General features: G+C 47.7%; 5 protein-coding genes across 5 annotated transcripts; 4 read left to right on the top strand and 1 right to left on the bottom strand.

Moving 5' to 3' along the window:
• Positions 1-724: 724 nt before the first annotated feature.
• Positions 725-2,436, bottom strand: N7515_000375 (mevalonate kinase family protein; the record flags this gene model as incomplete). Its single annotated transcript, XM_056661119.1, has 3 exons — positions 1,885-2,436; positions 894-1,211; positions 725-855 (listed from the first exon to the last, which is right to left on the bottom strand). Coding segments are annotated over exons 1-3 (942 nt in total), but the record flags the coding sequence as incomplete, so codon positions are not given.
• A 3,061-nt stretch (positions 2,437-5,497) lies between these two features.
• On the top strand, positions 5,498-6,796 carry N7515_000374 (aminoglycoside phosphotransferase family protein; the record flags this gene model as incomplete). The annotated part of the gene is made up of 1 exon (XM_056661118.1): positions 5,498-6,796. The coding sequence occupies one exon, from the start codon at positions 5,498-5,500 to the stop codon at positions 6,794-6,796; it is 1,299 nt and encodes a 432-aa protein (XP_056526284.1).
• Positions 6,797-7,537: 741 nt separating this feature from the next.
• N7515_000373 (uncharacterized protein) lies at positions 7,538-7,938 on the top strand (the record flags this gene model as incomplete). The annotated part of the gene is made up of 2 exons (XM_056661117.1): positions 7,538-7,685; positions 7,721-7,938. 2 exons carry the CDS (start codon positions 7,538-7,540, stop codon positions 7,936-7,938), a joined length of 366 nt encoding a protein of 121 aa, XP_056526283.1.
• A 2,024-nt stretch (positions 7,939-9,962) lies between these two features.
• Positions 9,963-11,426, top strand: N7515_000372 (uncharacterized protein; the record flags this gene model as incomplete). Its single annotated transcript, XM_056661116.1, has 6 exons — positions 9,963-10,144; positions 10,195-10,438; positions 10,500-10,748; positions 10,799-10,902; positions 10,958-11,292; positions 11,353-11,426. The coding sequence occupies 6 exons, from the start codon at positions 9,963-9,965 to the stop codon at positions 11,424-11,426; spliced, it is 1,188 nt and encodes a 395-aa protein (XP_056526282.1).
• Positions 11,427-11,466: 40 nt separating this feature from the next.
• On the top strand, positions 11,467-13,424 carry N7515_000371 (uncharacterized protein; the record flags this gene model as incomplete). Its single annotated transcript, XM_056661115.1, has 2 exons — positions 11,467-12,008; positions 12,059-13,424. 2 exons carry the CDS (start codon positions 11,467-11,469, stop codon positions 13,422-13,424), a joined length of 1,908 nt encoding a protein of 635 aa, XP_056526281.1.

Here is a 13,424-nt window from a genome sequence, read left to right as displayed (position 1 = left end):
AAGACTCCTCGTCTTCTCCTCCTCTTCGTCGACGCACTTTCTCTTCTCTTTCCCCCTTCCACACCCTCTACCCCCTTTCTTTCTCGCCCCACCGTCGTCTGTGCATTGGATTTCAGCCCGATGCACTGCCCCTTTCATTTCGCCGGAGATGCCGCTCCATCCGCCCCCGTGCTCATTCTGGCCAGCGTTAGCTGCAATGCCATCCAGTCACCCAGGATCGCCCAGGAGCAGAAACACAGGGCGTGATCCAGTCCTCCACCGCATCGTGTGACTGCATGCCATTGCTCTTTTTCCCGAACAAATTGCCGGGAATCCTGCTACAAGGCTATTTCGATCGCCTTCTGCTGGTTTGGCCTTCAGATTACGTGTCTCCGTGACTCTGCTAGCCTCCCTTGTTGCGAAATCTCCCCGATTGCTCTCATCGGTGCTCCATGTTCCGCTTCATCCGCCCCGTCTGACGCCCCATCGGAGGTTACATTGCACAGCCCTTAGCGTCGCAGATCTCCTCACGGCGGCATGTTCCCAAACGTTTCGACCTTTCATTTATTGGCCTCTCCGGTCCATCCTCACCCAATCGATGAAGCTCGACAGCATGCAACGGCGATGCGAGCCAATAGCGAAATTACCGCACACTCGCCTGACCCAATACGGCAGGCCACAGCACCCCAACTCCGTCGGCACCCAGGATAGTCTCATATTTTTGAAATCCTTCCGCAGCGAACTTCCGCTCCAGCTCTTCAATAATGTGAGCTTCGATATCTGGTCGGAAGAGCGTGATAGCACATCCGCCACCTCCAGCTCCGGTGAGTTTTGTCCAACCAATCTGCGCATAATCCACGAGCTCGCGAATACGTTCTAGACGGGGATGAGAGACCCATAACGAAACCAAGAACCCGTGGTTGATGCCAATAAAATCCCCAAGCGTCCGAGAGCATCCGAGGTGTCACTACCAGGGAAATCAGCCGATGAAATCAGCTCAAGTGCAGAAGTTGCAAGTTTGCCAATTCCGTCCAAGATCATCTCTGTTATTTCAGGGTAATTGGTTTTTAGTGTCTTCACCTTTTCCACCTGTACAGCAGTGGATCGTGGTTGTTGAGTGTCGACGAGAAGGAGTGGTAGTCTCGGAAAATTGGTGAGACGAATGACAGATGGTGGTCCAGAGACGTTTCTTTGGAACATCACAGCCGTGCCACCCGCCGAAACAGTATTATCTACCCCGCTAGGGTCCCCATGTATGCACAGCTCGCCCACAAATGCCCAGCGATTAATGAGTTCAATCTGCATCTCTGCTTCCTCAAGAGGCTGTGTTACGGGGTTCCCCCCTTGGGAACCTCACAGCACTTGGCGATGCGTCTTTGTATGATCGTCGGGGCCAGTGCGCCCCACATGTCATTCGGTATATGGATCCCAGAGATCGGGATATGGATCCCAGAGATCGGGATATGGATCCCTGAGATCGGGACCTCGATAACCGTCTGATCCCGCTCATCTTGGGGCTCAGACCCTGCATTATCTTGTTTGCTTACAGCTGATCTTTCACGGACCTCTATTCCATTATGTCACTTTGGAGGATCGTCAGATAGTCTATGAGAGATTATCATGTTGTATGAGGGATTTCCTCATTCTCGTTATCATGTTGTCATTGAGTCATACTGTTCGCTTTGTTGTTAAATACTTCGACTTGGAGAGAGCCATGAGAACTCTCCAAGATTCAGTCTCGTTACCGAATGAATCATACTCTTATCTCAGACCTACATCTCAGTGTCTCCTCACCTAGCCAACAGTCTTCTGTTTCTACCTGCCCTATAACAGGCTGATCTGGATGGGGTCCAGCAAGGGCGCGTATCTGAAGGAGCAGCGCTGCGCTCAAGCAGACGCAAACACTGGCACTGCTGCCTAGACCGGCGCCAATTGGAATGGTAGATCGAAGAGTATAGATGAATCCAGGGCTTGTCGAGGAGCCTAGCGAGAGGAAGAGGTAGAGGAAGGCGGTTGCAGATTTTATGTGGATTTTTCGCTGCTTCTCTGGAAGGTGCTTCGACACAGCCTCTGCATGTGGCATGATGGCCTCGAGAAATTGGGAGTCGAGGGAGTCGACAACAGAGTGATAGAACCTTTTCTTCGAAGGTTGGTGGAAGACATTCCACGGCAGAGTGTCGATTTCCCATGTATGGTTTAAGCCAATGTCCCTGAAATTCAGTCGGACGGTACGTCGAGATTTGGAGAGGGTAGTGACGAGAAGGTATGATCGGAGAGATATAGCTGCGGCAATAGCGGGCTTACCATACACCGCGGCATGTTCACCGAAGACAATGGCTTTTCCTGGTGCGGACACCATGAATGTGGGGGCCATTGGCGATGAGGGTTTTCTCTTCATGCTGAACTGCAGAACCTGTGGATGGATTTTTGCTAGTCGGGCTGCTGGCGTTTGTTGATCTGTTGATGGTTGTCAAAGTCCAGGAAGATGCTGGTCGCACACTCTCTCTGGACAGATTTTTGAGCTAAGCCACTTTTTGACTAAGACGTGAAACTGGAAGGAGACGGCAGAATCCTGGGAACACAGAATCCTAACCACATTATGTGAGAGTCGGGAACTAGTTACCGCATTCCTATTGGTCTATCTTCTTCTCTATCGCTGACTACGTTAGGGACCTAAACCTGAAGGGGAAGGGCGAGTCGTAACACATAATCCCTGTGGCTTTCCGCCCATCCACACTGCTCGCCGCTCCAAGAACAGTAGCTACTCTCACTTTGGCTATAACCATAGTCATCGAGGTTCAGCCACTCTACAGCTACCAAGATCTCTATTTGAACGTACATGTTACTGAGACCCGGGTGGTATTTGGTCAGAGCTGGAGCCAGCTTAACTTCTAGTTCCCAGGCACCCCTGAGATCGCTGCTGCCTAAAGTTTTGACTTGAACCGCCACACTTCTGATCTGCCTGGGCGGACGCGGAATGCAGACGCACAGATGGCAACGGAGGAAAGACGTCCTCCAGTCTAACCTTGGGGCCTTTAACCTTCAAATGTATAGTAACATAAGGCATGCAAATTGCAGGAGATCATCGTAATGGGCAAATGCTTGGTCAAACACTGGCTCATGGACAGCATTTCAATCACAACTTTACACACATAATGAAGGATACCCTGTTGTATTCAAGAGCTATACAAACATGTTGCTACTTGCCTAGCAAAAGGACAGCAATCCGTGTAGACTAGCCTGCTGAAGGGTGAAGAGGTCGATGACATTGGTCAGGTGCACTGTTAACCAACGTCGCTCACACAGAAGGAGGGAAATCCCAAAACAGTAAGGCATATCTGCAACCAACAACCATCCCGCACCTCTCCTCCCCCAACCCAACCCAACCCAAAATTCTAACGCCCATTCTCCTAGCGTCCGGTTCAACTCTGTTTGTACTATTTAGATAGGATCTTTCTGCAGGCACCATGGGAAGCTTACGCAGCTGCTGCATTCTCCGTTGGAGTTAAGTTCCATGGTGCAACTGGGGCAGTGTCCATTACAGCCCTGTAGGTTGACCATATGTCAGCTCTGAAGTTGAGACATATCTGGAATGTTTCTCGTGAGGAAAAACAAAGGTTGCTCGAGCTAGCCCCCACGAGTGCTTGACAATTTGGTGGCGTGGCTTGCACCGAACACACGTTTTCAGCTTTTAAGTGATTCGCCGCCGTCATCAGAGCTACAGCAGCAAAACAAACCCCTTTCGCCTGGTGGAGATAAACCTCCGGAGGTAGCACAGAGTGAGCTGAATTCCTTTAATGAGATGGCCATCATAATCTAACAACTACAGACTCTCTCCGTGGGCGCGTATTTGCGCTGACACATGAAGATGTTCGTGCAGTCGCTATTTCAAATCAGATATCGGGTCAAGTTTGGATGACTGATCCGTACGATAATGCGTCATTTTCATTCATATCAATGCCTATTACAGATGAAATATCGCTTTATTTCAGTACGCGGCGACGCCAGATCATGTGAATGATCGAATATGAATGATTCATCACGTCCTCACCACATACTGTATCCCAACAGTCCCGATCGAATAGAACCACCAGTCAACATTCCACGGTACTATCACTAGGGCATCCGCGTCCTCTGTTCCGACTTTACCTACGGCGGCAACGCCGAGATCATTGTCTGATTTTTCTCCGACTTTCATGGCTCCACCAGATGCGGATATATCGACGATAACGGCAATCGTATTGGGAGGGGGTGAGGTCTGATATACGACTTCTGTTGTTGGGCCAGGAACAAGGGTACATTCAACTTGCGAATAGAATATTCGCAATCCCGACTTGCCGCGAATAAGTATTCGCATATTTTATTCGCAACCAGAAATCTTGCGAATAGGTATGTTGGTTTTACACTGCAATATTGCTAGTATGCGAAACGTCGAAGACTACGGCGATTACTGGGCAGAGGGCCTACTCTCGTGGAGGCTCCTGCTCGGTGTAATCTTGTGTAGTGTTCGTTGTGTTCTGGTGTTCTAAAGGGGTTCAGGCGGAAGGCTGGGTAGTAGCCTTCCCCCTGACTGCTGACTAAGATACATCTAGTACAAACAACACAAACAACAGATGCCAGTTCCAACACATAGGTATGGATAGGTTAAATGTTTCGTTATAAGGAATGAAAGAATTCTGAGTAGGCTCAGAAACGAAGGGGCTATGGGAAAGAGTGTTATCAGTAAGGAACCCACCGCAAGGGCATAGATCACTGTGAATTCCATTTTCAGCTCGTGTTTATAGTATCAGAAATCTCCGACTATTGCAAGAAAACCATGTTACTTTATAGTAAGCTTCCTCTGTGACGGACGACCAGTAGGCTGATATAATATATCGTCTAGCTTCTTAAAGAAATCAAGGATGCTCACCAGGAGGATGACTCATCTTTGTGCCATAATTACCCTTACCTCTTCAGGTATCAGACATGGTTGTTACTTGTTCCTCAGGCACCCATCTAGCTTGTAAAAGTCAGCATCGCCATTACACAATCCGAACACCAACAAATTCCAAATTTGACCATTCGGCCTTCATCCCTCCAAATTTTAATAGCCAAAAAATGCACCAAGTCCGGCGCGGGTTATTGCACTGTCGAGATGCTACGGGGCGCGGATGTGTTTCACTATCGAAATGCAGCGGAGCACGGATCAGTGGTTATGTAGACTGAATCTGAAGAGAGCGTTCAAAGCCCCTGCTCATCAGCCAGATCTGATTGGCTAGCTCATTTCATCTGGTAGGAGGACCTCTAGGGTTGATTGAGACATTACAGCCAATCATATCAATTATGGAAGCGCTATGCGTCATTGCCTTCAATAGGATAGCGCTTTGTGCGGAGCAAATTTTACCCGAACCGAATTTGGGCCTCCCAACGTCGCAAAGCGCGAGAGGGTCTGTCGCGCGTGACACGATCTGTTTTTATTTTTGCTCCATCTTTTAACGCGAGACCTTTGCTCAGATTTGGACAAAGAGTCTCATCAACTATGTCAGAAATTACGCACACGACTCCCCTGGCGGTCCTTTCACTGCAAAACGCTGAGGCAGCACAATGGAATAAAGACCTCATGCGGCAATTCCACGCTGAACTGGACAGGAACCCTAAAGCTGACCTCTTGTCAATGTTTCCTGAGCTATACCGTCACGAACACCGAAATTCACAGTATCTCCAGCTATCTCATGCCGCCAAAATCAACCTCCGAACTCTGCATGACCTCCGCGAGGCCCTAAGGGATGATCCAGAGATAAATATGCTATCTGTGTTTCCGAAGAATTACAATCGCAAGATCAATATGGCAACGGGTCAAAAAGTCTTACCCTCTAACGGGATAGACATCCCGGCACAAGGCCCAGAGTTCAGCACCCGTCTGGATATTGCTAAGTCGGCTAAGGTCGTCTTCCCATTATCTAATACGGTGATTACATTGATTACAACATCCTCAAAGAACTCTCCAAACGGTCACAAAAAAACACTTGCCACATCTCTCAAACAACTCCTCTTGGACTCGCCAAAGCTCTGGGAGTCTCCAGTGCGTGGCATGGTAGTCCAGTGCAGTGAAAACATTGTCGCCAAGGTTATTATTGGGAATGGTGATTCCACGGAATACACAAGTCTGCGGTTTCTTGCTCAACGAGCGCCCGATATTCCTGTTCCAAGGGCTCATGGCATGGTCGCTCTTGGGCCTTTCAGCGTTATTTTCATGTCCTATGTTCCAGGGATGACGCTAGCCCAGGCATGGCCCACTCTGTCTCAAAAGGAAAAATTATCAATTCAACAGCAGCTGGGAGATATTTTCTACCACCTGCGATCTCTACGGCCTGATAGCCAACATATCGGTGGAGTGCACGGAGAAGGAGCCAAGGAGTTCCGGATCAATGAAACTGCCCAATTCAAAGATATCAAGACTCCCCAGCAATTTAGCGACTTGCAATTTTCAATCCGTCACCACGGCAGCAATACATACGTGGAATTTCTCCGTTCCTTCTTACAAAATGAGGATCCTTCAATGCTGAGATCGGTTTTCACCCATGGCGATCTCAGGGCTGCTAATATTATGGTCAAACATGATCCTCATTTCGATCGCCATACAATAACTGGTATCATCGATTGGGAAGATAGCGGCTTTTACCCTGCATATTATGAATCCACTGCGTTGACACGGTCTTTAAGCCCGATAGATGAAGACGACTGGTATTTGTATCTGCCCAGGAGTATCTCACCATCAGCGTTTCCCATACGTTGGCTTGTGGATCGGCTGTGGAGTATTCATCTCCGGATCACTTAGGATTAGCCCAGATAAGCTTTCCGAACAGATCACTTCAACAACGAGAAGACAGTTTGCGTAATGCTTGTGACAAGGCGCCTCGCTGTCAATTTCACTCTTCCATTTGTAAATTATATCCCTGCCATCAAATATTAAACATTAGCTTTGTCATGTGTTGGTTCGTTAACATGATGTTTGTAAAATTTTGCTGGCGCAGCACGTATGATTTGCGACTTGTCGTCAGATCAAATATAGATGGGGGTTATGAAACGGATTAGGTGCGGGCCAACGTTAAAATGGTCTTAGTAAAGCCAGTAAGGAGCTATAGAAAAGTGATTATTGTAACTGAATTCTCAAGAACATGCTGATTTACTTCATGGGATGGTACGGACGTACGTGCATGGTATTTAGCACTAAGATAGGGCGCTCATTTACCGAGCCGCCCGGCGAAAGGATATGCCCCACCAATATGAAGCGGCGTATCGCCGTCAGATAGAAGCTAGTATTGCATTGACGTGGCTCCTATCGCTTTGCATGGCTTTGAGGCGTTTTGTTGCATCGAAATAGAATATGAGCGCTTAAGAGAAGTATCTTTGGATGAAACTACCCCAAAAGCGGCATAAGTCAACCAATGAGCACTTTGAATATCAATACCTACAGTAGGCATCCAAGTCTATAAATACCCTGGCTGTTTCTTGAGTTCAAATGTTCATCTTGACCCAATTATTCTATCACCACAGTCTGATCTCAAGGACGCTCAATATGGCCTCTACTGTTGGACTTTATGTCGCAATCTACAAAGACGAAGGTGTATACAAGCACTGGGGTCTCTTCGTCGACGGACCCACGCAAGATCAACGAATGCTCCTCCATGTCGAAGGCTCCTCCACCAGATTTCGCTTGACAGAAAGTTCTCCAACGCGCGATCTTCAGAAAGGCTGACAGAGTTGATTCATCTTATCAACGTGCCTGTCTCCAGCATCACTGCTATCGATCAAGCAGCAGAAGAAGCACCAATCCACAACCAGTACCCGGGCTATAACTGCCAGGACTATGTTCTTGAGCTTTTGGATGACTTGGAGACCCGAAGACTCATCGACGGAAAAGACGCAACGTATAAGAGGCAGAAGGCTCTTGTCGCAAGCAAACAAGAGGGGCTTTGATGAACGATCGGCCGATTTATGATCCAAACACAGCGGGGGAAGATTGTACATCACGAAATATTCTTTCGTAACAAGAATTACTCGCATACCCTTTTTCGGGTGATTTTGTTTTGCCGAGATTGTCATCTTTCACCACTGTGGCTTAGCTGTGCACTTGAGTTTGGTATTGAATAGGGAAATGGCAGTGACAAGGGCTCTGAATTGGGACCGGATCTGTGTCCATCATTCTGTACTCACCATTTTTTGTGTTATAGAAAGGGCATATTTCCGTTAAATGAAGAGTCTGATTTGGTTAGCTTGGATAGAAACACCCAGAATTTCCAGCTTGTAATTGTCAATGGTCTATCGAAGACAAATGAAATCAGAGAAAATGTCAGGAATTGTAGCGTTCCAAAGTCTAGGGCGTATTTCTCGCCGCCCCGCAGCACTGCTTTGTATCCTCAGTTTCTCACCTCATCAGGTGACTCAGATACATTTGAAGCTATTCATAATGAAAATGTCGTCTCTTGGAGTCCCTCTTCGAGCCTCCAACATGAAATACAGTCTGAGATATGCACGCAATGATCACTGGGATTTAGCCGATTCTACAGCTCATACAGTCTATAAGGCGGAACAGGTACGTAAAATCGAGGAATGGTAAACTCGTACTTGATTGACAATTTTTGACGGCGGCCCAGCAGAATGAAGCAGCAAAGATGTGTCCCGGACTTTTGGATCACGACTGTAACTTGCTAAACGCCAGCAATCTCAGATGCAGTACACTGAGAAGATTTTTTGCATTTTCCACCCCGAATTTAAGAAACATAGTAGGACGTTCCCTGCACTCCACTAAGCCACACTCACGAATAAGAGATAGATTGTACCAAACACATCCCGATTTCAGGGGCTTTTTCCATTCCTTTCGACAGGTCGCGGATAATAAGAACCCTATGAAGGTCAGAAAATGTAGCCACGTTTTTTCACCTCAACTTTGCACTGACCAGTTGAGAGCTTAGAAAGGACCAGAATCCCGAAGCATCTGCGGAGAAAATGAAGACTTTCCCGGACTGTCGTATGCATATACCCAAGCAAACATCTGCCCCGCATATCTCGCTATACTCCAATGACTTCTTTTCCAGGCATGATCTGCGTCGGTCTCTTTTCTGTCGCAGTGACTTCTTCTCCGCGCTGGGCTTGTGTTGCTGTTTTGGAGAAGTTTTTGCCATTGTTTTGGCTTGGTGGATATTTAAATTAGAGTGGATGTATTTCAATCAGGTCCGTTAGATAATAACTGCAGACGGGTGGTATGAATGTGCTCTTAAATGTGCTCAGGAATGGAGGCCTTAATTTGCAAGGACCACGATTTTCCCGAAAAGACCATGATTTATGCGCCTATATAGACAGGATAAAGTCTGCCGGGTGGGGCCTTTCCTACCTGGGCTGCCGCCGCTTTATGAGGGCGCTCAGGCTCAGGATCAGTGAGTAGATGTCAGCACGGGCTCAGATTCAGTGAGCATGCTCAAGTTCGGTCACGTGTACGATGACTAATCCGCGACGTGCTCAGTGAGTGCTCAGTGAGTGCTCAGTGACCACTTGGGTATGCTCAGTGCGTGCTCCGAGATCGCTCAGTGAGTGCTCAGTGAGTGCTCAGTGATACCTTAGAAACGCTCAGTGAGCACCCCTGATTTGTGTAACTCAGTCTAGACCTTACCCAATAGAGACAGGCCCCACAGAGCCATTTATTCTGTGATGGTTAGTGCGTTGACGATATTTGGGCTGCCCTCGTTTTCTGGAGGATCCCTTGCCCCCAAATTAACGCGTCATGTCTATCAGGCAGAAATAAGATGGCGAAGGCCATCCGATTAGGGATAGTCTAATCAAACTTCCCTGTCTTTTTTCAGTACGGCGGCCGACTTGAGCTCGAAGCCTCAGCTATATAAGGACAACATGTCCCCATGAACCAGCTCTCTCATCATCTCATCCAAATCATTTCATTTCACTACCTAACTGCTTCTACAGCTAGCATCCCAGCAAGGTTCATAATTATGGAGCGAATGGACTTCTTCGCCAGACGCGATGAGATAACCAAGGAAAGGCGCCGTCTACTACGAGAAAAGAATGGATACGTCCCCGGGGCCCATAGGGAGGAAGACAGCATCCGAAATAAAGACAAGAAGCTCGACAAGACCAAGAAAATACACCAAGAGAAGCTGGACCTCTGGCTCGAGTACGTTGACGGACCCGCGAGTTCTTGGAGGAAGCTGACTTCTCTCCTAGCTTCACAGCAGATCCAAGCAATAAGTTCAAACATTACAAAACTGTTCCCGGATGTTCCCCTCCGAGCCATGATGTGGTTAAGCAATTCATTCGCTGGTGTGTGAGTTCTGCTACAGGCAGACTCAGCGAAGGCAAACAGCCAACTGTTAGAACTGTCAAAGCGTGGGCGGAACGATTCTTTGGGGGATTCAAAGAGAGCACCAAAACGGAGGTACCCCAGAAGGATAGAAAAGAAGTATATGATGTGGGTTCTTTATTTCTCTGTCAACAACACATCACTAACTCTACTCTTCCATGAAATGCAGTGGATAAAAAATACATTGACAGCAGAGGGCATTGTCGTGGACCAGAAAAAGCAGAAGTACAACTTCAAGAGGGATGACTTTTTGAAAGTTGTCGCCTCAATTTGGCAAGCTGATCATCAAAAGTTTATTCCCGGGCTGACAAAGGTCCTCATACTATTTGCTCTTCAATTATACCTTTTCACGGGGGCAAGAGTCGGAACTTTTATGCCTTCTGATGAGGATAAACACTACAAAGGCCTTCGATACGAAGTATGTATGAACCGTCTCTGAAGTTCATTTTGTTCTAATTTTTGAACCAGGACATCAAGTTGGTTCTATTTCCTTCATCCACCGCTCCATGGGAGGTTGGATGGAGAGTCAACCAGAAATGGCTCAAGAATAATCGTGATGAAAAGTACACAGTGTAAGGATTCCAAAATATTGGTTCTTTTTTTCCAGTTCTATTAACATGTTCTCAGGTTCGGAATTGGTATCCGTGACAGCAACAAACCTCAATTCGCATCTGGCCAACTTCTCCTCGCACTCGCACTTGCACATGGCGCTCTTTTTGGTATAGAGACTGTTTCAGATTTGGAAGAATTTGATCTATCGAATGGAGAGATCCCATTAAAATGGAAGGAAAGTTTTAAGACGAAACCGATTTTCCGGAATGTCACAGCCGACGGGCCTCAAGAAATTCCTCTTACGAACAAAGAGTTTTCCTCCTACCTACACCAGATCTTTGATGCAGCTGGCTACAGTGAACACCCGACAATACACTGTTTGCGAAGGAACCTGGCCAAGGAGGTCGAATGTAAGCAAATATGAACATCAATACAACTGAGCATGATCCGGTGGTTGACGCCCAATACAGCAAGGTATGGCTCTGCGCCCGTCTCACAAATCCTGGCGCATCGGGATCCAAAAACATTTCCAGATCACTATTAAGCCCATTGCTCCTCTATAGACACAGTCTCGGCTGTTCTTGATGAGAAAGGTGAAACGAAACACATTGAGTACTTCCAGGGCTACACTCAATTTTGTGTGCCTGTGTCTTCCTGTTAATTTGCCTGCTCACATCGAGGAAAGCATTTTGATGCTACCTGAAATGGTGGAACTGAGAAGCCGCATCGGAGATCTCAGAAAGTGCAATAATCAGACGGATCTTCGGGACGCGAAGCTGCGTTACAGGAACGCATTGGTTCGGCAACGCCGGTTTGAACTCAAAAGGTATCAAACTTCGTGGGTACAGGCGAGAAGGGATCAAAAAATTCTCAACCGTGGCAAAGAGCAGCCGGTCTCAGCGACAAATGATGTTTGTATACGTGCTCAGAGTTTGATCATGCCTGAAATTGCGCGAATCGCAACAGCGATGTCCCGAACCACTGAGTTGTCCTTTGAAGAGAAAATCATGTTCGTCAAAGACTTACAGACTCAATGCTCCCGCGATTTTGATGTGGTCTACCTTCCCAATGAAAGTCCAATTCATAGTGCCTGTCCGGCGAAAGCCTGCCAGGTCATCATTACAAGGTAAGTGGATCTTCGGCCGTGATTATGCAGCCTCTGACAGATTCAATCAGCTTAAAAAAAAGTGAACGAAGCACTCACATCCATGCATGCGTTCGAAGCGAGAAGGCAGCTGGTTTCCAAGTCTCGGAGTCACAAATGCGCTTTTGTTACGAATGTATGGAGTGGTGCTTGTTAAGTGAATGGCGAGATCACTGCAATGCTCATCTCCAGTCGTGGGAAACTCAACACTGTGAAGTTATTATATATCGTCACACAGTAATCCGCCCCGGCTACTGTCCCTTGTGCCTGTGGAATGCGTATCTTCCCGCGGAAGAACGATTGGCTTATTGGCTGAAAAGTGGCAACCTGAGGCAACACATCGAAGAACATCACATGTGTCGGCTCCAGTGGCCTACAACAAAGCCAGTATGCGGTTGTGCCCAAGAATTCGACAATGAGCGTGACCTTCGACATCATTTGCACGACATCCACGGGCTTAACAAAGCTATTTGGTCTAGTCCAAAGCTTCCGAGGAAGAGAAAGCGTGCCTTCAAGACGGAGCTGGAAGCACAAAGATCTTCGACAGAGCTAGAGGAGGAGCGACCCAAAAGGTTGCGCTTTTACCCTCATCCGCCTCCGCGTCACGAACAGCAGCCAGACCAGATATTTGTGCCCATTTCTGCATCGCTTTCGTACGTTGAGGAACATCCCGAACGATATTACTGTTCGGAACTCAGTGATACTCCAAGTGAAAGCAGTAGAAGTAGCGCAGCTGCATCATACTTTTCCGCAGCAGATTCTTCACTCAGCTCCCCGCCAACAACTCCCGGTCTTGAAGTCATTGACCCTCGGATCCTCAAGCCAATTGAACTTCGCATGGGAGATGATTGCGAGCCTTACAACCAAGCAACTGTTCAGCTGGACCCGCCCGATCTCTCTATGGACGAGCTGGCGGCAAAGAACGAACCCTACACTTGCCAAAAGCCGTCTAAACGATCTAGCAAAGATTGTGCTGGCAAAGAAGCAAATGAAAGGCCAGGCAAGGCTTTACGACCAGATTCTCTCATCTCCCCCAGCAATCAAAGGCCGAAGCTTAGGCGTGAGGAGTACCATCATATGCAGGCAGAATCCGACGACAAAACCCTTTCTGGTAATCAAGCCTGTGTCTCGCTCACTCGAGTCAAGCCAAGATCACAGTCACCGCTCAATAATCTGGGTGATCCGAGTACTCGCAAGCTCCGTCAGAAGCTTAATACAAGAGAAAAACGAAAGCTGCTAGAGCTCAAGGCCAAAAATCTGACCTTGAGGCAGATTGGGCTCCACTTTGTAGACATAGATACGGCCTTTCTGCGACAGGCTTGGAAGGATTTAGAGCTTCCTCAGCGATGCACCAGATCAGGGTCTAATCGGATGGTCCGTCGGAGATATGCTCGCTAA

The sequence above is a fragment of the Penicillium bovifimosum genome (assembly GCF_028826915.1).
Source record: "Penicillium bovifimosum strain IBT 22155 chromosome Unknown utg000001l_segment0_segment0, whole genome shotgun sequence".
Lineage (NCBI taxonomy): Eukaryota > Fungi > Ascomycota > Eurotiomycetes > Eurotiales > Aspergillaceae > Penicillium > Penicillium bovifimosum.
Note: the sequence above shows the minus strand (reverse complement) of the source record. Positions and strands in the feature narration are given on the sequence as shown.